Below are 21,831 nucleotides of genomic sequence, written 5' to 3' on the forward strand. Positions count from 1 at the left end.
GTCCTGGAGGAACACGTGAAATAATGTTCAGTTTTTCCAGGAACTCTTGCATAAGCATTATTAGAAATATAGCTACCCTGTTTTCCCCAAAATAAGACATCCCCTGATAATAAGCCCAATCGGGCTTTTGAGCGCATGGCAATAAGACCAAGCGCTTATTTCAGGGTTCAGAAAAATATAAGACAGGGTCTTATTTTCGGGGAAACACGGGTAGTGGCTGTATGCACTGAGAATTTTTTTTAAAAAAATTCCTAATGACTTTTAGCAATCTTTCATGGAAATGCAAAGCTTCATGAAACTCCATTTGGAAAGGCTGTGCTACAGCAACAAGGCAATGCCTCTGCATGAAATACAAATACAAATTTCAATACAGGTAGTCCTCATTTAGCAACTGCTTCCTTTAGTGACCGTTCACAGTTACGATGACGATGGAAAAATAAATTTGTGTCCCACCCTTGCATGGACGGCCTTCACAAGTCTTAACACAAAGGAAAACTGCAGTAAAAAAATAAGCATAGCCACGCTTGTACTTAATGACCGAGTTGCCGGTCCAACTGTGGTCACTAAGCAAGGACTACCTATATGCATGCTGGGAAATCCACAAAACGGCTGAAAGGGATGTGGGATTGAAAAGAGGTGAACTACACGGAGAGCCAAACATCTGTATGAAGATTTCAGAAAGGTGGGGCTTCCGGGAATTGTGTTCATCTCATGCATTCGCCGAAACCGAATAGGGGAAAAAATGTGTGCACATCATGTACACGTAATGCCTTATTGTGGCTTTCCATTTTTAAAATAAATTTGGTCCCTTTGAAACCTGGCAACTGTCTGGACAAGTCCGTGCGTCACCATGGCCAACTCGCCACAGCCAACTCAACATGGCCAATTTGCCACGGCCAACCCTACACCTGCCTAAGCAGGGGGTTGGACTAGAAGACCTCCAAGGTCCCTTCCAACTCTGTTATTCTATTCTATTCTATTCTATTCTATTCTATTCTATTCTATTCTATTCTATTCTATTCTATTCTATTCTATTCTATTCTATTCCTATTTCTATTCTCTACTATATTTTTCGGAATATAAGACGCACCTTTTTCTCCCAAAAAAGAGGGTGAAAATCTGGGTGCGTCTTATACTCCGAATGTAGCCCTGCCCAGCTCTCAAACAGAGGTTTCAGAGGCTGAAAAAAGCATCAGAAACGAAGCTTCAGAAAAGAAGGCCCCAAACAGAGCTTCAGAGGCTTTTTTTCTAAAGCTGTTTCGGAGGCTTTCAGAGGCAGAAAATAAAGTTTTTTCTGAAACGGAGTTTCAGAAGTTTCAGAGGCAGAAAAAAAGCAAAAAAAAAAGCAAGGCACAGAGCTCACAACCAAGGAACCTGTTGCTAAAATTCACCTCTGGGAACAGCTGATTGGGGGTATTCCAGGAGGCCGATCCACCTGCCAATCAGCTTTTTTTCTTATTTTCCTCCCCAAAAACTAAGGTGCATCTTATACGCCGAAAAATACCACAGGACAAGTGACATTAATACTGAAGAAATGATGGAATAGAACCATTAAAGAAAGGATGCCAAAGGAGGGATGAAATAAAATGTGAATGACAAAAATTAAAATCATTCTTTTTTTAATTACTTGAAATAATTAAACTGAATTGTTGAATTGTCCCACAGCAAGTTGTCCAAATTGGCTGTGGCGAGTTGTCCCATTTCATCCACAGGTGGCTTAAATGAGACATAAGGGCAACCGTATCCCAGCGATCAAAGTGACACACACACACTCTTTTACTTAGGTTTCAACATCTTTGTGATTGAACAAGTGAGCAGAAGAGTCGGGGCCTTCTCGGAGTGGCCCCAAGCCTTGGTCAATCATCCCTCCTATCCAAGACATTATAATTCCTTCCATGTACTAGAAGGTTTGGTTCTATTGCTTATTTTTAAGGAAAACTACGTTGATTTGGACGTACAATATTTTGAAGAAAGCCGCAGGGGGAAAAATAGTAACTACCTTTATGCAAGAAAATGCTGGGTAATTCCTCCTCCTCCTCCTCTTCCTCTTCTTCATCCTTTGACTCTGGGCTTGGACTCACTTTCCTTACGGGACTCAGCTGCAGTGAAAGATCAGATGCCTGATCTGCTAATGAAGGAATACCGCGCCGATTTCAGTTTTACACATACAGCATTGGAATTCGCACTGACAAATCTCAAAAGATGGGCCAGGAGATACTGCAGGCAGTCCTCGACTTATGACTGTGATGGAGCCCGGAATTTATGGTCTAAGTCATTGCTGGTTGTTAAGCGGATCGCCATGTGATCGCCCTGCCCAATTTTTTTTTTTTTAATTCGTTAAGCGAATCCAGTTTCTGGGAAAAAAAAACACCCATCGTAACCCTGAGGCTCTGCATATTCACACACTCTGTAAATTCACACAGGTTGCTAAGTACTCAACAGAGGATCATGTGACTAGAGCAGTGTTTCTCAACCTTGGAAGCTTGAAGATGGGTGGACTTCAACTCCCAGAATCCCCCAGCCAGCGCTGCTGGCTGGGGGATTCTGGGAGCTGAAGTCCACCCATCTTCAAGCTACCAAGGTTGAGAAACACTGCTCTAGACCCAAGGGAAAGGGGGCCATTGGGATGACAATCCAGGTTGTGAGTAACCCTGGAGAGATCCATCGTAACTTCAAACAGTTGCAAAGCAACGGGTCGTAAATCGAGGATGTTATCTGTAACTCAGGTTTTATCTTTTAAACCAGACATTTCATATATTGTCTGGGTTTTGCTCTGGTTGCTCCCACAATATACAGGGAGAGTCCTGGGCAAAGAAAATTATTTTTCATTGGTTTGAGACAAGCCAGCACAAATATCCCAGGCAAAAGGGATTTGGGGGGGGGGAGGGAGGATAATGCTCCCCATCTGTGCCTCCCCCAATAGAGGTAATTCCTTGACTTATGGCCCCAAGTGAGCCCAAAATTTACATTGCTAAGCAAGACAACTACCGTATTTTTCGGACTATAAGGCGCACCTAAATTTAGAAGAGGAAAACAACAACAACAAAAAAGCTTTTGGCCTCTGTGTGCCCCATTTTTGGCCCTCTTCCAGTCTTTTTTCGGCCCGTTTTTGAGGCTCTTTTCGGCCCATTTTTTCCAAAAAAAGCCTTGAAAATAGGCCATAAAAAAAGCTTCAAAAATGGGCCAAAAAGTCTCAAAAACAGGCTGAAAAAAGACCTGAAAAAGGCCTGAAAACAGGGCGTGCGGAGGCCAAATAACCGCTGGCAGGTGGCCGGGGCTTCGGCAATATTCAGTCTATAAGACACACAGACATTTTCACCCCATTTTGGGAGACAAAAAAGTGCGACTTATAGTCTGAAAAATACGGTAAGTCAGTTTTGCCCCATTTTACAATCTTTCTTGCCACAGTTGTTTGTTTATTTTATTTTATTATTTTATTTTATTTTATTATTTTATTATTTTATTATATTTTATTTTATTTTATTTTATTTTATTTTATTTTATTTTATTTTATTATTTTATTTTTATTTTATTTATTTTATTTATTTTATTTTATTTTATTTATTTTATTTATTTTATTTATTTTATTTATTTCATTTCATTTCATTTCATCATTTCATTTCATTTCATTTCATTTCATTTCATTTCATTATTTTATTTTATTTTATTTTATTTTATTTTATTTATTAAATTTTTATATCGCCCTTCTCCCGAAGGACTCAGGGCGGTGTACAGCCAAGATAAAAAACCAACACTATAAAAGTTAAATGAATCACTGACATAGTTACATGAATCTGGCTTTGCTTTGTCAAAAGGTGGCAAAAAGTGAGATCACACGACCCTGGAAACATATATGGTAAAAAAAAAAAAGATAATATTTTTGCTTTCCCCCCCCCCCCATAAAAGAATCCATTTCCAGTTCATGGGTACTGGGCCATACTGGTTTTCATTTGATGACGATGGTATCCATTCGGTCGTGTCCGATTCCTGGCGATTCTATGGGGCCAGGTCTCTCCACATCTTCCGATCTTGCATTATTTCTTTGAGATTTTCTATGCTCTGGCTGGTGTCAGCTATGATGGTGACCAGCCACCCACAGATCTTCTGCGTTTCCTTTTAGCGTTAACTCTTCCAAAAACAAAGGCTTTCTCCACTGAATTCCCCAGCATGACATGTCCAAAATAAGTGAGACGCAGTTTTGTGATTTTGCCTTCCCGTGACATGTCTGGTGTTATGCGTTCCAGTAGTTGTTAGCCGCCTTTGCTGTCCAAAGAGGTTTTCATTTACAACCCTGATACTCTCCCTAATTTTTTACAAAGCAAATATTTTTGCATGGGTTATTTCAAACCAAATGCTGCCCCAAAGGTGCTTTTTTCAAGAGGCAACTGGACTTTCTGGTTTTTCTTTGAAGACGTTTCGCTTCTCATCCAAGAAGCTTCTTCAGCTCTGACTGAAAGGCTGCTTCATGATCTGGCCTACAGGTAGTCCTTGATTAACGACCACCAGTTCAGCAACCGTACAAAATCACAACAATGCTGAACAAGTGGTGGTTATGGCTGGTCCTCAAAGTTGTGATCATCCCAGCATCCCTACGGTCATGTGATCGTGATCTGGGCACTGTACGTTCTCAACTTACGACCGGTTGCTTAGTGACTGTCCAAAGTTATAACAGACCCCTCAAATGACCTGGTTCCAAAGTTTTGATGGCCGCTCATTTTGAACGCATTTTGAAAGTGCTGTTAAGTAGCACCAGCTGCCTGCAATTACTGCAAGTTTGAATCTCACTAGGCTCAAGGTTGACTCAGCCTTCCATCCTTTCGAGGTAGGTAAAATGAGGACCCGGATTGTGGGGGCAATAAGCTGACTTTGTATAAAAAAGAACACCGTTTAGGGGGGGCCAAAAGCCCTACTAAGAGGATATATACAAAAGTATGAAAGCTATTGCTTAACGCATTGTAAGCCGCCCTGAGTCTCCGGAGAAGGGTGGCATATAAATCAAACCAATAAATAAATACAAGAAATAAACACTTGGTAACTGGCCCACATTTATAACTATTTATGGCAGGGGTGTTGAACATGTGGCCTGTGGGCTGGAGTAGTCCCACGCTAGGCTGCGGAGTTGGCCCACAGGCTGTCCCGGAGACAGTGAAGGACCGGCTCCTGCCGCTCTGGGCCCGGCCACGCCCACCCAGTTGGCAGCAATGACCAGGCCACGCCCACCCTGGCCCCCCAAGGGCAAACAAAATCCCGATGCGGTCCACGACAGGATTGAGTTTGACACCCCTGATTTATGGCATCCCACAGTCAAATCTCATTCAATTTACATTTTTGCCAATAACCAGTGTGTGAAGTTTCCGAAAGATGCCCTAATTAATTCATAAGCCATGAGCCGAACTTCAAAAGAAATACTGTCATTTATTAGGAGCACCATTTCGGCAATATTTGGATGCAGTTAGAACTAATCCCACGTAGATTTACGTTCCCCTATGACCCTGTCTCTCCCCTCCTCTCTGGCCATGTCATAAATCACATTCTCCAATTAACCCCTTTGGCTGGCTGTGAAATCCAACACCCTCCTTCTGATTGCGGTCAGGAAGAATGTATGGAATGCACTTCAGTTAGGGAAATCAATCAGCTCTATCAGTTCTCTCTCCCTCCTGCTCATGGCAACTTGAAAGCTTTGCAAGTTGACACATAAATAATTTAGTTTATTCAGCATGAAATGGAGCTTAGTTATGTAGCATGAGGCTGTATATTCTGAAACACTGGGAGTATCGGTGAGTCAACAGTGGGTCAAAGGAGTAGCAGAGATGACAGTTGCTCTTTAAAAATTATGATTTAAATCGAGTTGATTTAAATCAAGCCTTTTTACTAGTGATTTAAATCATGATTTAAATTGGGATTTAAATCAACTTGATTTAAATCAAATCCACCCTGCTGTTACATAAACCCACACCTGTAAGAAAATGTCCAGGCTGAGCCCAAGGGAGAGGTTAAACATCATGAGTCCCTTCGCACTTGCAAGTCCAGCCCACTGTGCATTCCTTATTTACCACCAAATTGCTTGAACTGTTAGTAGTTCAGATTCTTGTAGAGGGCTTAAGCTTACCATAAATCTTTATACCTATTTGATCTGCCTGGATTGCCCAATTTCCCTGGCACCTGACAACACCAGTTCACTGCACTTGAAGACAGCACATGAACCCTCCCCTCCAATTCTAGGTCTCCCCAAAACTCACAGCTTCCCCCAACATGTCTTTGGCAGATGCACATCATCTTACCTTCGTTATCTTCAAATTCTGGGAGCCAGCCTCCTCGAACTGCAGCTCTATAGGGGTCAGGGTCTCTTTTCAGTTCCCAAGGAGCACAGTCCAGAGAAGGTTCTCTGTGCTCTGTGGGCTGTCTCCCACTCATCCATTGTGACCTTTCCAGGGAGGGTTCCTGAGTGGCCAGGATTTGCTTTGAGGAAGTGGCTTCCAAGCGCGGGGAGCACCGGCTGCCCTTGGAGGGCTGCTGCCATTTCTTCCGTTTCCGTGCCTCTCGCTTGGCCAGAGGAGCACCTGCTGGCTGAGAGGAAAACCCTTCGAGGGCGGGTCCCAGCAAATTCCTCCGCAGTTCTGAGGCCGCCTCGTCTCTTCCTTTTGCTGACGGGAACCTGGGGCGGCACTTGTGAGAAGTAGAGTCCGGGGTGCTGGTTCTCACCGGCCGGTTTGAAGGCGCCTTCCTTCCAGACGGACCACCAACTTGCCGATGCTCCTTGGAGGCCACGGGAGACCTCTGGGTGAGTTGAGGTGGTGCTGCAAGACTACGTGAGATGTTTGGCTTTGGGGTTGGCTTCCTGACACCTGGAAGGTCTCCCGATGCAGATGAGGGAGGTTTGCAAGTAGGCAGGTTATTGATTCTCGACTCCAAAGGTCTCAATGACTTGGCTGGAGAATCTGAAAGGGTCCTGCCTGCCTCCATCCTCTTTGTCCCACGGGGGCTTCTTCGGGGAGAAAGGGGTTCCTGGGGTGCCGAGGATTGTCCTTGCTGTCCTTTCCTGGTTGTTGCCTCTTCACTCCTTCGCCTACAAGGGTCAGGATTTTTAGGGGCTGCCCGTTCCTTCATGATCTCCAACAATTCCCGCAAGGCTCGGCGGTAAGTTAACTCTTCTACCACCTTCTGGGCTTCATTGCTCGGAGCTGGGAAGAGAGTCAACAGTGATCAGCGGTGTGTGTGTGTGTGTGTGTATTAATTATTTATCCAACTTATATGCCACCCATCTCACCTGGAGGTGACTCTAGCTGGCTTACAACCAGTAAAAACCAGTAAAAAACATTAAAACATTAAAGCAATAAATGGTAACATTAGTTTAAAATTGACAAAAAATGGGGAGGAAGGAGCAAGATGCACACGGGGAAAGGCAGGGTCTTATCTTAAGTCTGTTAACCACCTCCAGAAAGATGCACTCCAGTGGTGGTATTGAGCCAGTTCTATCCGGTTCGGGTGAATAGGTAATGGCGGTGGGAGACTCCGCCCACCCGCCCAGACATAATCACATCCCATTTTTGATGATCTATGCATGCACGGAAGGCCCTGCGCATGCACCAAGGTGGTGCGTGCGAGTGAAACGAGCACACGCGCCCACATTTGCAAACTGGTAGCGAAGGTAAGTGGATACCACCCCTAATGCACTCCTATTGGCACCCCAGGGCAGTTGGGAGAGCCAGGTCTTCAGACCCTTTTAGAAGGACAAGAGTGTGGGGCAGGCCAATCCCTTGGAGGTGAGACTGTTCCTCAGGTAATCTATACCCTTCCCATGCGGGGTTTTAAAGGTAATAACCAATAGGTTGAATTGCACCCGGAAGCAAGCCGGCAGCCAGAACGTGTAACATGGGCCACCTTATTGGCCCCAAGAACTGTCCGTGTGCCTGCATTCCATGCCAATCGTAGCTTCTGAATACTCTTCAAGGGTAGCCCCATGTAGAACATGATGCAACAGTCCAGGAGAAGGATGACTAGGGTTTGAATGACTTGAGCGCTTTAACTCCTGATCCAGGAGTTCAGGCTGTGACAGAGGAAAGAGTTGGTCAAAAGAAGATAAGAGCTTCTATGTTTGGGGTGATTGACTTCTCCACTCCTTGAGGCCTTTAGATAAAGAAGTAAATAGTATTCAAAAAATGCACACACACACACAGACACACACAGACACACACACACACACACACACACACACAAGCACCAATTTTTCTAAAATCTGATGGTTTGGAACAGTCACAATTGCCTTGTCATCCATTCTGGACAAAGAAAATGCTTTAAATAACTGGCTTAACTTGGGAGATATTGTGAGCTCAGTTCTAGATCACAGCAAAAAAGTGAATCACACATTTTTTTTTTTTGGTTTCCCAGTGCAAATAAAAGTTGTATTTATGCTATACTGTAGCCTATTAAGTGTACAAATAGCATGTCTATGCTATTAACACTCTCATTCATGTAACTTTTGCTCTGGGCAAAAAGGTGCATCGCAGGTCAACAAGATTTTTGAACCAAGGTAGCTCAAATGGGCTAACTTACAGAATGAATCCGAAATCTGGAATCCACGACTTCCACGGAATTGAAACACTGCCAATTTTATGAAACATTTTAATGACATAAAAATGGTCATAAACATTTTATGACATAATATAAAATGTCATAAAACCTTTCCTGGGGTCAACTGCAGGATAATTTACAGCTTCCTTTTACACCGGCCTGATCCCATCCTTTGCAAGGCTTTTCTTTAAGTTCCCAAATGGGAAACAGAGAGCAACAGTGGAAGGCTTTATATTTCATCTGTGGAACTCCCTGCCTCTGGAGGGTAAGTTAGCACTCACTTGGGTTTTTTCCCCCACCCACTGGTTAAACCTCTGTGTTTAGGAAAGTGTTAAAAACCTTCAGCATTTTACAAAGACATATTTTAAGAAATATATTTCCTGCTATATCATCCCAACCTCATTGAATAATCTTTTCTGTCACCATTTTGAATCTTGTAGCATCTACGTAACTATGTATCTACCGTGTTTCCCTGAAAATAAGACGCTGTCTTATATTTTTTTTGAACCCTGAAATAAGCGCTTGGCCTTATTGCCATGTGCTCAAAAGCCCGATTGGGTTTATTATCAGGGGATGTCTTATTTGGGGGGAAACAGGATATCTACTATCTATGTCTGTCTTTCTAACTCCATCCATCTCTCTTTCTGTATCTATCTATGTATCTCTCACTATATATCCATTCATGTCTCTTTCTTTCTGTCTCCATCTCTCTCTTTATATCTATCTCTGTCTATCTCTAACTCTCTCGCTCTGCATGTCCGTGCATCATCATTATCTATCTATCTATCTATCTATCTATCTATCTATCTATCTATCTAATCTATTTTTAAGAAGATGTTGGATAACCATTTGTCTGAAGTGGTGTAGGGTTTCCTGCTTAAGCAGGGGGTTGGACTAGAAGACCTCCAAGGTCCCTTCCAACTCTGTTATTCCTGTTCTGTTCTGTTCTGTTCTGTTCTGTTCTGTTCTGTTCTGTTCTGTTCTGTTCTATCTATCTATCTATCTATCTATCTATCTATCTATCTATCTATCTCTCAAGGGTCTCCAACCTTGGCAACTTTAAGACTTGTGGACAACTTCCCAGAGTTCTTAAAGTTGTTAAGGTTGGAGACCCCTGGCTTAGAAAGTACACAATGAAGCAGTATATAAAGTGCTGTTGCTATTAACAATTTAATAGAAACTAAAAACGAAGAAGACGGGTGGCTCTGGGAGTTGAAGTCCACAAGTCTTAAAGTTGCCAAGGTTGGAGACCCCTGATCGATCTACCTACCTACCTACCTACCTTTCTTTCTATCTATCATTTGTCAAACCACCATCTCCCTCACCGAGGCAATCTAGGTGGTGCACAAATAAAATATTAAAAACCTAAAAAAATTAAAAAGAGGCAAGAGATGTGAACATTTAATTAAAATGTGTGGGGAGGGCTTTCAGGGCGCTAACCAGCCCCACTGTGGCTGCTTCTTGGTACGCCTCAAGCAGGAACCGTATTTCCACAGCTTTCCGGAAGGCCAGGAGAGTGGAGGCCCACCTCACCTCTTGGTGGTGGTGGTGGGAGTGAATGTTTGACAGGGTGGGGGGAGGAGGGACAAATTTTGCACTGGTTTCTACCCTGGCTGGGAATTTCTGGGAGTTGAAATAAACACATATCAGAATTGAGAGGGTTGAAAAGCACCAGGTGTATGGAAGAAATGTGGGGGAGAAAAGTTTTGGGTATTGATCCCTCAGAACAACTTGCTTTTTAATGTTGTGGTTTTCTTTTCCTGCTTTTTATCTTGTGAAGCTGCTCAGAGTCCTTTTTGGAGTTGGGTGGCCTAGAAACTAAATAAACTAAGGGGGGGAAATGCAGAGAGGCTTATAAAAGGAAGCACATATGACCTCTAATTAACCAGAAGAATTCACTAACTGAAGATATGGCCCTGCCAGAAATTTGGATAGTATCAAAAATGTATAAATGGACCTCTGGCCAATGCTGGAAATGTGGGGAAAAAAAACATGAAGGAACATTTTATCACGTAGGGAGGACTTGTGACAAAGCCAAGAAACTTTAGATATAAATATACCAACAATACAAAGAATTTTAAAGATTCATATTGTAACAAAAAAAAAATAATAATCAAAAAACACCCTGGAGATTTTTTATTGGGACTTATGGCTACTAAATTATAAAAGACTCACAGAAGATGAATTTTGTGTATGATAATGGCACCAAGGTTATTAAATCCACAAAGATGGAACAGTAGTGAAATTCCCACAACGCAGGAACAGATTGTTAAAATGACAGAAATTGGTCAGGGAGAAAACAATAAGCGTGTTTTTTAAAGACTAGAAATATTTTACGGTCTTTTTGTTAAAGGAAGCCAAAACATTAATATGGATTTATTAATTGAAACACGTAAGAATTAAATAAAGGGTTGAAGGGATGTCTGGAAGAGGGAAGAGGGAAGAGATACGATAGATTTGTTAATAACTGTGGAAGAGAAAAAAGGAAGTCATTATATTTCATAACTTTGGTTGTATTTTCTTGCACTTCTTTTCTTTTTTGTTTTCCCTCTTTTATTTAGATTTATTTTTTACTTTATGTAAAATTCTCAATAAATACAAATAAATAAAAGAATTTGGATGGCTATTCAACAGGTAGAATGAATTTATGAGGGAGGGAAAATCTCTCAAGAGCTTAGAGTCACCTTGAACCACGAGATGGGCAACAAATAAATTTAATAATAATATGGCAAATACAGTGTGAACATCTGGCTGATTGTGCAATGAGTCAAAATAATAATAACCATTCTTACTGGTCAAATGCAAAAGGCAGCTTTACTTGGAATAGCTTACATCCTGCAACGATACTTATAACACCATCAAAGATCAACATCTGCTTATCTCAGGTCCTTGGGAAGGACTTGATAGGTGAATAAAAATGCCAAATCCAGACTGAACATCTGGCTGACTATGCAACAAACCATGATAATATTGATCCTAAAAATTCAGAATTAACCCCCAAAAAACATGACTTGTTTCATAACAGTAATTGGCTGGCTCTATTACAGTCATAAGTCGAGGACTATCTCTACTGGGTTTATTATGACCTCACCCAATTTATTCTTTTCCTCTCAAGATGCCTTTCAGGTTGTGTCCGGGGTTACGAATAACAGAGTAACAGAGTTGGAAGGGACCTTGGAGGTCTTCTAGTCCAACCCTCTGCTCAGGCAGGAAATGCTATAGCATTTCAGACAAATGGTTGTCCAATCTCTTCTTAAAAACCTCCAGTGTTTGAGTGTAGGAAGTTAGCACCCACCCATCTCCTAAGAAAATGAGATATTTTAGGAAATATTAAAAGGGCAGAATATTTCCCCTAAAAGGGAGGCAGAAACTCAGCCCCCCCCCCACTTTTGTCAATGGGCCATTAAGGCCTGGGCCAGTCTATTCTACATAACAAAGATCTCCCTCCTTCAGACAGAGCCATAGTAGGAATTGCCCAAAGCCCTTTCATTACATCATCACCCAGCAAGACTCAACCAAGCCTGGGACACAGACAATCTACAAAGTTACCCCTGCATGGCCCCATGGGAGTCATGCAGGGGTAACATGCTTGAATACAAGCTTAAATTCAAAGCCCAACAGAGGGTATAAATCTCTCTCTCTCATCCATGTGCTTTTTGCCCAGGATCTCAAACCATGTGGTCCTCTCCACCATTAAAAACCATCTTTCCAATCAGCCACGTTTCCAGTGTTTTTCTCCCCACTTGGAACTGAACCCAGAAGGATATTTCTTCCAACAATTGGAAGAACAAGTTCTGTTCCTTAATCTGTTTTTAATCTGTCTTTAACTCCAATTTATATGTAGGTTGGAACTGGCGCTTACAAATGGACTGCATTGTTCTTCCTCAAGACAATGAACCGCTAAAGCCACACAATGCTTTCAGGAACTGCTGAAAACGGGCTGTATATTAAAAACACACAGCAAATCTTGGTTCCTGCAAGCACTGTGTGGTTTCAGCAGTTTGTCGGCTCGAGGAAGGGGAACACTGCCAGGCATTTTTTGTAATAGGCAGCCTATTCATATCTAGAAGTTGTCCTTAAGTCTAGCCCATTCTTACATTTTCAAAGATTTTTTTTAAAAAAATTCAACGAGACACACTAAAAGTGCTATAACAAAAAAGTGAAGGAAAAAAAATCTCCCCCCCCCCAGTCCATTAGGAACAATGACATAATTTCATCCCTGAGAATGTTCCCATCCCTTTATTCCTTTTCTTTGGAATTAGATCTTTTACAGATGCAAATCAGTGTTATAACACAAAAACCATTGTGAGAATTTTGACAAAGAAGACATCTAAACACAAACAGAATCAAGAGAACCATTTTTAACAGTTTGCCTGACTTCAGCTACTTAAGTCTAGCCTGAGATTTTTGGGCGCCTCATTATCTAGATCCGTGATGACGAATCTATGGCACGCGTGCCACAGGTGGCACACAGAGCCATATCTGTGGGCACGCGAGCATTGCCCTAGCTCAGCTCCAGCGCACATGCCTGTGCAAGCCAGCTAATTTTCTGGCCTTCTGGGCCCACCGGAAGTTGGGAAACGGGCCATTTCCAGCCTCTGGAGGGCCTCGGGGGGGGGGGGGGGGCTGGGGAAGGCCGTTTTCACCCTTCCCAGGCTCCAAGAAAGCCTCTGAGGGTGAAAAACAGGCCTACTGGGCCCACCATGCCATATCGTGCCAAAAGCGGGGTGACTGCGGGGGAGAATTCTATCTATTCTAGATAGAATAGAATAACAGAGTTGGAAGGGACCTTGGAGGTCTTCTAGTCCAACCCCCTGCTTAGGCAGGAAACCCTACACCACTTCAGACAAATGGTTATCCAACCTCTTCTTAAAAACTTCCACTGTTGGAGCATTCACAACTTCTGCAGGCAAGTTATTCCACTGATTAATTGTTCTGTCAGGAAATTTCAGGAAAGATAACTTCGGAAAACAGGATTTCATGGTCACGGCTGAACAAATAAAAGCCAAACGTACCCAATTTTTCTGCAATGTCTTCAATGCTTTGTATTGTCAGAGGCACAATATGGGCAACGCGCATGGTGACCCTTGAAAAAGGGAAAAAGAAAAGCATTAAACTTTTGGTTTTACGTGTGTTGTGACCTGCCAGCTTCCAGAGGAGCTGTCGGCAGACTCGGATGATGAGGTTGGGGAAGAACTTGGGCCAGTTCTGGAGCCTGGGGAAGGCTCTGATGGATGCTCAGCGTCGGACATAGAGATAGAGCCAGGGACGTCCGGCATTTCCCAGCTACCGGAGAGGCAGCTGCCTTTGAAGTCAGAGATGAGTGAGGAGGAGGAACAGCTGGGGCCTGTTCCAGATGCGCCTATGCACAGATAGGTGAACGAAGAACAATGAGTCGTCTCGGGAAGCAAAACAAACAGGGACGCTGAATGGCTCGTTCCTGGCTGGGGAATAAATAGGAGGAAAAGGGAGGGGTGGTTGTATCAGACAACCATTCATATTTCTAGAAAGTTTGTTCCTTGTGTGTTTCATTGGACAAAGACTGCTTTGCCGGAACTGAGGTTTGTCTATTTCTTTGACTTAATTTGCAGCCTTCCGGCTGGTTGGACTAGAAGACCTCCAAGGTCCCTTCCAACTCTGTTCTATTCTATCTATCTAGCCTTGCATTTATCTTAACGAGCCAATAAGGACTATTGCTTCAGTTAACTCCTTGCAGGACTCTTGCCTGGACTTTCTGTTGGTGAATGAAGTTAATTGCCAAGGTGTAATTAAAGAGAGGGTTTTCTTTGCGAGGAGCCTGTTTCTTGCTTCTAGGAAGGCCAGGTCAGAACAACGTGGCCAAGAATGCTTTAGTTCAACAGTTGTGATATTTTTAAATAAATTACACTTTTAACCCTAACCCACTTGAGCAAATCAACACCACCACCTTCCTTTGCCTAGCATTGTTTTTGATAGGATTACAACTCTAAGATAGTTTGTCAACATTTTGCCAGCCTGTAAACAGCTGTGACTATTCCTGTTTGTCCCAAATAACATCCCATAAGGAATTTATTTAAAAAACAAAACAGAAGGGAGACCAGGACCTGGCTGCTTTAATGGATTTATTTTGCAAATCAAAGTCAAACTTACTGGTGAATTACCGTATTTTTCGGAGTATAAAACGCACCTTTTTCCCCCCTAAAAGGGGGTGAAAATTTAAGTGCGTCTTATACACCGAATATAGCCCGACCCACCCACTGCTCCCCACCCTTTGTCCTCTGCTTCCCAGCAGTTACCTCCTTGCAGCAAACAGCAAGAAAAAAACAGCTCCTTTCAGCTTCAGCACAGCCTAATTAACACAAGTTGATTGGATCAGCCTCCCGACTCTCAGCTGTTTTGCCTGGGCCTCTGCTGCTTGTTTCAAGGAGGCAAATTGCTGGGAGCAGATTTTTTTTTTCTTTTGCTAATCAAGCTATGCTGAAAACAAAAATGAAAGTAAAGCAGGCTGTTTGCTGCAATGAGGCAAAATTGCTCAGAGGCAGAGGGAGATTTCTTTTTTTTCTTTTCCTCACCAAAAAAGGTAGGTGCGTCTTATAGTTCAGTGCGTCTCCAGTGCGAAAAATATGGTAAGACATATATAAAAGCAGCATAAGAGGCCGCAAATCCTCAGAAACTTAACTGTTTATTTTCAGCGATAATTTTGAGCCGAATGGAACCCAGCTTCTCAGGAAGCAGACGCCCTCTGGAACTCTGGCTTCTAGACAAGATCTGGAAAAAAAAGTATGGATTTTTTTTTTTAAAAGGTCCAAATTCCGAGAAACAAAAAAAATCCAGAGAACGGCAGCAGAGAAATAGAAACGTATTTCTATTGTGAGAAATGCATAATACCGAGCACTGAAGTCGAGTTTTTGTTTTTTGTCTTAAATGTTCTTCAGAACGCTCAAGGCCAGAAATTTTCCCTTCCAATGCAGGTGTGGAAGAAAAAAAAAAAAAACTTGAAAATTTATAGCCCATCAATTTAAAAATAATTAAGATGTGTGGAAGAGGATGTGATACTTCAGTCAGATCCTGAATTACAGCTGACATTCCAACATGTAGAAGACAAAGAAATTCACCTGGAAACTCCGTGTGTATACATATAATTTTCTTGGCAACAATATGAGCAAAACAAGCAATACAGTTTGGTCTAGTGGTTAAGGTACCAGGCTAGAAGCCAAGGAGACTGTGAATTATAATCCTGTTTCAGGCACAAAAGCCAGCTGGGTGACTTTGACCCAAGGAGATAAGTACCAGTCCTGCCCTTGGCAAGAAAACTGTCTGGGTTGGCCAGTCTCTCTGAGAGTGAGGTGGGTTGTTGTTGTTGTTGTTGTGGAGAAAATAAGATGAGGAAGGAATATTCCTTCCAGACCACCCTAATGATGCCCTTGCAGTGATGTCCCGGTGCCTTGAAGCCGTGCGGATCTGGATGGGGAGAAACAAGCTCCGACTCAATCCTTCCAAGACTGAGTGGCTGTGGCTGCCGGCGTCCTGATATAGCCAGCTGATACCATCGTTGACTATTGGGGGCGAGTCACTGGCCCCCACGGAGAGGGCTCGCAACTTGGGTATCCTCCTGGACACGCGGCTGTCTTTAGAAGAGCATATGATGGCCGTGGCCAGGGGAGCTTTCTATCAGGTTCGCCTGATTCGCCAGTTGTGACCCTTTCTAGATCGGGACTCCTTATGCACCTCGTCACTTCCCGTCTGGACTACTGTAATGCTCTCTACATGGGGCTCCCCTTGAGGTGCACACGGATGCTCCAACTGGTCCAGAATGCAGCTGCGCGGGTGATATTGGGAGCGACATGGCGCTCCCATGTAACACCTCTCCTACGCGAGCTGCACTGGCTCCCGGTGGTCTTCCGAGTGCGCTTCAAGGTGTTGGTTCTTACCTTTAAAGTGCTCCATGGCTTGGGTACCTACGAGACCACCTTCTGCAACTGATAACCTCCCACCAACCAATACGGTCCCACAGAGTGGGCCTCCTCAGGGTGCCATCACTAAAGCAATGTCGACTGGTGGTTCCCAAGGGGAGAGCCTTTTCTGTGGGGGCACCTACCCTTTGGAACAGGATACCCCCAGGGATACGAATGATCCCAGATCTCTGTACTTTCCGTCGTACATTTAAGACCTTTCTGTTTCACCAAGCTGGGCTAGCATAAATTTCTTCTAATTGTTCTAAATTTTATGCTGAAGATTCTTAATTGATGAGTTTTTTTATCCAAATTGGTTTAATTATTTTAAATTGCTTTATTTCACATTTTATATGTATGTTATTTTGACTGTTCAACGCCCTGAGTCCTTCGGGAGAAGGGCGGTATAAAAATTAAATAAATAAATAAATAAATTAGCTATATTCTCTGCCTTGGGTTACTTATAAAGTAATAAAGGCAGGCTACAAATCAAATAAACACAGTGGTTTGCAATAACCCCCACACCTTGGCCAGTGGCACAGCTGGTTGGCTTTTGCAGAATTCGAAACAGGGTCAGGCCTGGTTCGTTCTTGAGATGGGAGACCACGGTGAAATCCTAAATCGGTAGTTTGGATTTGAAAGCCAAACAAATATATAAGTATATAAATAAATGAAAATGTATCCTAGAAAGCAGAGCCGCAGACCACTTGTATGATTGCCAAGAGGTCCATGAAACTACCAAGAATCACCTCTTACTTAAGGGAATTTTTTCTTTGTATTAAGCCAGAGGTCTTCACACTTGACAGCTTTAAGACTTGTGGACTTCAACTCCCAGAATTCTCCAGCCAGCACAGCTGGCTGGAGAATTCTGGGAGTTGAAGTCCACAAGTCTTAAAGCTGCCAAGTTTGAGGACCTCTGTATTAAGCTATCACAAACCATGATTACACTCTGTGGGATTTGCAGAAGTAGTAGTGTTTTTTTTTTTTTAATTTGATTTATATGCCGCCCTTCTCCGGAGACTCAGGGCGGCTTACAATGTGCTCAGCAATAGCCTTCATCCTTTTGTATATTTATACAAAGTCAGCTTATTGCCCCCACAAACTGGGTCCTCAATTTACCTACCTTAGAAAGGATGGAAGGCTGAGTCAACCTTGAGCCTTGGCGAGATTCGAACCTGCAGTAATTGCAGGCAGCTGGTCTTAATAACCAGCTTAATAACAGGGTGCCTTAGACCAATGTACTACCAAGGCTAGTTCATGTCTCCTACATCCCAACATTATTTACTGCTCTCAAATTATGAACAACCGGGTGGGAAATGATATCCTTCTAATGGGAGGACACCTTTTAACATAACAGGGTCACCCTTTCCCTCTGGTTAAATATAGTTTGCAATCAGAACAAACAAAACTCCAAACCAAATACAGTTGAACTGCCATCTGAGCTCAAGTGGGTAAAGCATTTTTTAGCCAATCTGGATATGACTCTTCCACAAATCAGAAATAATCAGGGTTTGGCCAATTACATACCTGTGCTGGCCATAGCCGCTTTTTCCACTTGCAAAAGACATATTCTCCTTCACTCATCATCATCCTTGATGGATGTTCCGCTGGGGATCCAGGTTAAAGGCTTGCTAGCAGAGACGTCCTAGGTTACAGTAACAAAATAAATCATTGCACGGGTAGTCCTCGACTTACAACAGTTCGTTTAGTGATTGTTCGAAGTTACAACGGCACTGAAAAAAGTGAGCTATGACGATTTTTCACATTTGCAACCATTGCAGCACCCCTGTGGATCAAAATGTGGATGCTTGGCAACTGACTCATATTTATTTATGACGGTTTTAATGTCCCAGGGTCATGTGATCACCTTTTGTGACCTTCTGAGAAGCAAGGTCAATGGGGAAGCCAGATTCACTGAACAACCATGTTACTGACTTAACTGCAGTGCTCCGCTTAGCAACTGTGGCCAGAAAAGTCATAATATGGAGCAAAACTCACTTAACAACTGTCTTGCTTAGCAACAGAAATTTTGGGCTCAACTGTGTTGTACGTCATGGACTACACGTATGCTCCATAAACTGGTATCAACCTTTTTTTTTAGATCAATCTCAAGAAATTCCACTAATAAAAATATTTATTTGTTCACATTGATATGCCAGAAAATGTTTAGAATATTTAAAATCATAGAATTCTAAATCATAGAATTCTGGGCCTGGTGGCTCAGCAGACTGATAACACCAGCTGTCTGCAATTACTGTAAGTTCAAATCTCACCAGGCTCAAGGTTGACTCAGCCTTCCATCCTTTCTAAGGTAGGTAAATTGAGGACCCAGTTTGTGGGGGCAATAAGCTGACTTTGTATAAATATACAAAAGTATGAAGGCTATTTGCTTAACGCATTGTAAGCCGCTCTGAGTCTCCGGAGAAGGGCGGCATATAAATCAAATTAAAAAAAAAAAAAAAAGAATTGTAGGGTCGGAAGGGGCCTTGAAGCAGGGGTGAAATCTACTTACCTTCTCAACTGGTTTGGAAGTGCATGCGTCCCATGCGTGTTTGGACACTCTGCGCATGCGCAGAGGGTAAAAAACAGGTTACTTCCTGGTTAAAACCAGGAAGTAACAATGACCGGGTGGGTGGGTGGAGCCTTGCGCCATCGCTACCGGTTCTCCGAATCAGTCCGAACCGGGAGCATTTCACTCCTGCCTTGAAGGTCTTCTAATCCAACCCCATGCTCAAGGCAGACTTGATACCATTCTGATCAAATGGTTGTCCAGTCTATGCTTGAAAATCACCCGTGATGGAGCACCCACAACTCCAATAGGGAAGCTGTTCCATTATTTTATTTATTTGTATCCCGGCCTTACTATTTTCACAAATAACTGGTGACGGGCATAGCCAACACACCTTCTTCCTCCTATTTCCCTCACAGCAGCAACCCTTTGTTTTGGGCTGAGAGGGAGTGTGTGAGTGACTGGCCCACTTGCCCAGTTGGCTTTCATAGCTATGGTGGCTTAATTGTTCATTTCTTATTTATTTATTTATTTATTTATTTTATTTCTATACCGTCTTTCTCCCCTAGGACTCAAGGCGGTGTACAGTCAAGAAAAATATAGATACACAAACATCATAAAATTGGTAATTAAAATTATTATTATAACATAGTTTGGCCCAATTAAATAGAACCTAAAATTAGATAACATTTTAAAAACATTCACATGTTCATATGTTTAGCCCCACTTGTTGGAACATCAGGGTTTTGAGGGGGAGATCAGGGATATTCCATATCTCAGGGGGCAGTTCATTCCAAAGGGTCGGAGCCCTCACAGAGAAGGCCCTCCCCCTGGGAGTCGCCAGTCGGCATAATTTGACTGACGGTACCCTGAGTAGTCTCTCCCTGTGAGAACGAACTGGTTGGTGGGAAGCTATTGGTGGCAAAAGACGGTCTCGTAGGTTTCTTAAATTTCTTCTCCTTAGTTTCAGGTTCCATCTCTCTTTAAGGAGTTCCCACTGCTTCTTGCCCTGCCCTCTTGTGCTTTGAAGAATGGGTCGACCCTCTTTTCTCGGGGACAACCCCGCAAGTACTGAATGTCACCTCTAATCCTTCTCCTTCATCTGCACCACAGAGCGGCAAAGGAAGTTAGGCTGGAATAAAACTGATTGGCCCAAACCCATTAACTATAATATGTTTGGCCAAGTTGCAATGCAGGATCTTTGACCAGAGAAGGGGTTCTAAACCAACAGCAGAAACTTAGATCTAAAGATAAATTTTCTGACAGTTAGAACGATTAATCAGTGGAACAACTTGCCTGCAGAAGTTGTGAATGCTCCAACAGTGGAAGTTTTTAAGAAGAGGTTGGATAACCATTTGTCTGAAGTGGTGTAGGGTTTCCTGCCTAAGCAGGGGGGGTGGACTAGAAGACCTCCAAGGTCCCTTCCAACTCTGTTATTCTATCCTATTCTAACTCATTCCGACTGCAACTGCCCAAGCAACGGACAGCAGCACCAGCAGAATTCTGCCTACCTAGTCTGACTGGTTTGAAAACCAAGAGGATTTGATTAAAATTTAAATGTCCAATAGGAACCCCAGAGACTACGCAGAGATGTAACCCTTTTGGTTTTTTTTTTTTTTTTAAATCTCGCCTTTGTTATTTTTATAAAAAACAACACGGCAGCAAACATACCTAATATTTTTTCCTCCTAGGAAAAACTAGAAACTTAGGAGAAGGAAGGAAGAATTGGTATGTTTGCCTTGAGCGATGATAAATATGCAAGATAAAAATCTAAAACAAACTTTCAGAAAGCCAAAACGGATAGATAGTTGCATACTTTCATGCTGGCTAAATGTACTAATTGATGTAAGTGGAAGGCCACCCACCGATTAATGACACATATTGTTTTTCCATTTGGAAAGCAGCACGTCCTCACTGAGGTTTATATCAGAAACAAATACATAAGACGGGCAGATATATAAATGTATCAAATAAATAAGAAAATATGCCTGCTGGGTTAAGAAAATGTGCCCTGGGAAGGCCGGTTCACATGTTAAGAAATTAGGGAAGCAAAAAATACATATTTGATTGGAAAAAATGACAAAACAACACATAGACTTGAAACCAGAGATATTTTTTGTTGGGCATTCTACCGGAAAAATATGATAAAAAGACTATATATCTGGTTTTGCATATACTAACTGCAACTAGAATTATATTTGCACAGCAATGGAAAAATGATGAGATTCCGTCAGAGGGAATGTAATTAAGAAAATACTAGAATCCGCAGAAATGAATAGATTAACGCTCACTATTAAGGATAAAGAAGAAACTGAATATTTTTTGATATGGGATGTATTTTATCAATGGCTAGACAATAGAAACAGTTAGTTAGAAAGGAAGAGATATAAAAAGAGGAAATGTTAATGTGGAAAAGAAGATGATGTTAAGTATTATTATATTATTATCATGATGAATACAACAAATACGTGGATTATGACCGTATAAAAATAATTGTACCCAGATCACATACTGTTTCATGGAAATTGAATGTTCTATAAAACATGAAAAAAAAAAAGAAGAAAGAAAAAAATCAGGGAAGCCAGCAGAGCACTTAAAAATAATCTCATTTACCTTTCAACTACATATTGCAATATATATATTTGTATAGAAATAAAGGTAGCCCTTGGAAATGGCACTTAAACCACCAAGTCGAAGCAACGACTATCCCAATAATCTTACATCTGCTTTCTTGCGCTGTACAGCCCTGCAAAAGCTCATTAAAGGCAAGGGCTGGAGACTAGAAATAATGGATAATAAAAATAGGGGTGAATTTGAAAA

General features: G+C 42.3%; 1 protein-coding gene across 2 annotated transcripts in view; it reads right to left on the reverse strand.

Annotated features, from left to right (window-relative positions):
* The window catches only part of PWWP3A (PWWP domain containing 3A, DNA repair factor), a 49,331-nt gene that overhangs the window by 25,539 nt on the left and 1,961 nt on the right, over window positions 1–21,831 (reverse strand). Inside the window, exons 2-6 of one of the 2 annotated variants that reach the window (XM_070931851.1) lie at window positions 18,030–18,147; window positions 15,230–15,318; window positions 13,587–13,657; window positions 6,282–7,181; window positions 2,000–2,128 (exon numbers count right to left, since the gene is read on the reverse strand). In XM_070931851.1, the coding sequence (XP_070787952.1) occupies window positions 2,000–2,128; window positions 6,282–7,181; window positions 13,587–13,657; window positions 15,230–15,318; window positions 18,030–18,092 (1,252 nt within the window). In that variant the 5' untranslated portion in view covers window positions 18,093–18,147. Of the gene's footprint in view, window positions 1–1,999; window positions 2,129–6,281; window positions 7,182–13,586; window positions 13,658–15,229; window positions 15,319–18,029; window positions 18,148–21,831 lie in introns of those variants that run through there. The other variant, XM_070931852.1, reaches the window with a different exon arrangement.

The sequence above is a fragment of the Pituophis catenifer genome, unplaced genomic scaffold (assembly GCF_029215685.1).
Source record: "Pituophis catenifer annectens isolate HBS135680 unplaced genomic scaffold, rPitCat1.0.hap2 SCAF_1, whole genome shotgun sequence".
Classification (NCBI taxonomy): Eukaryota; Metazoa; Chordata; class Lepidosauria; order Squamata; family Colubridae; genus Pituophis; species Pituophis catenifer.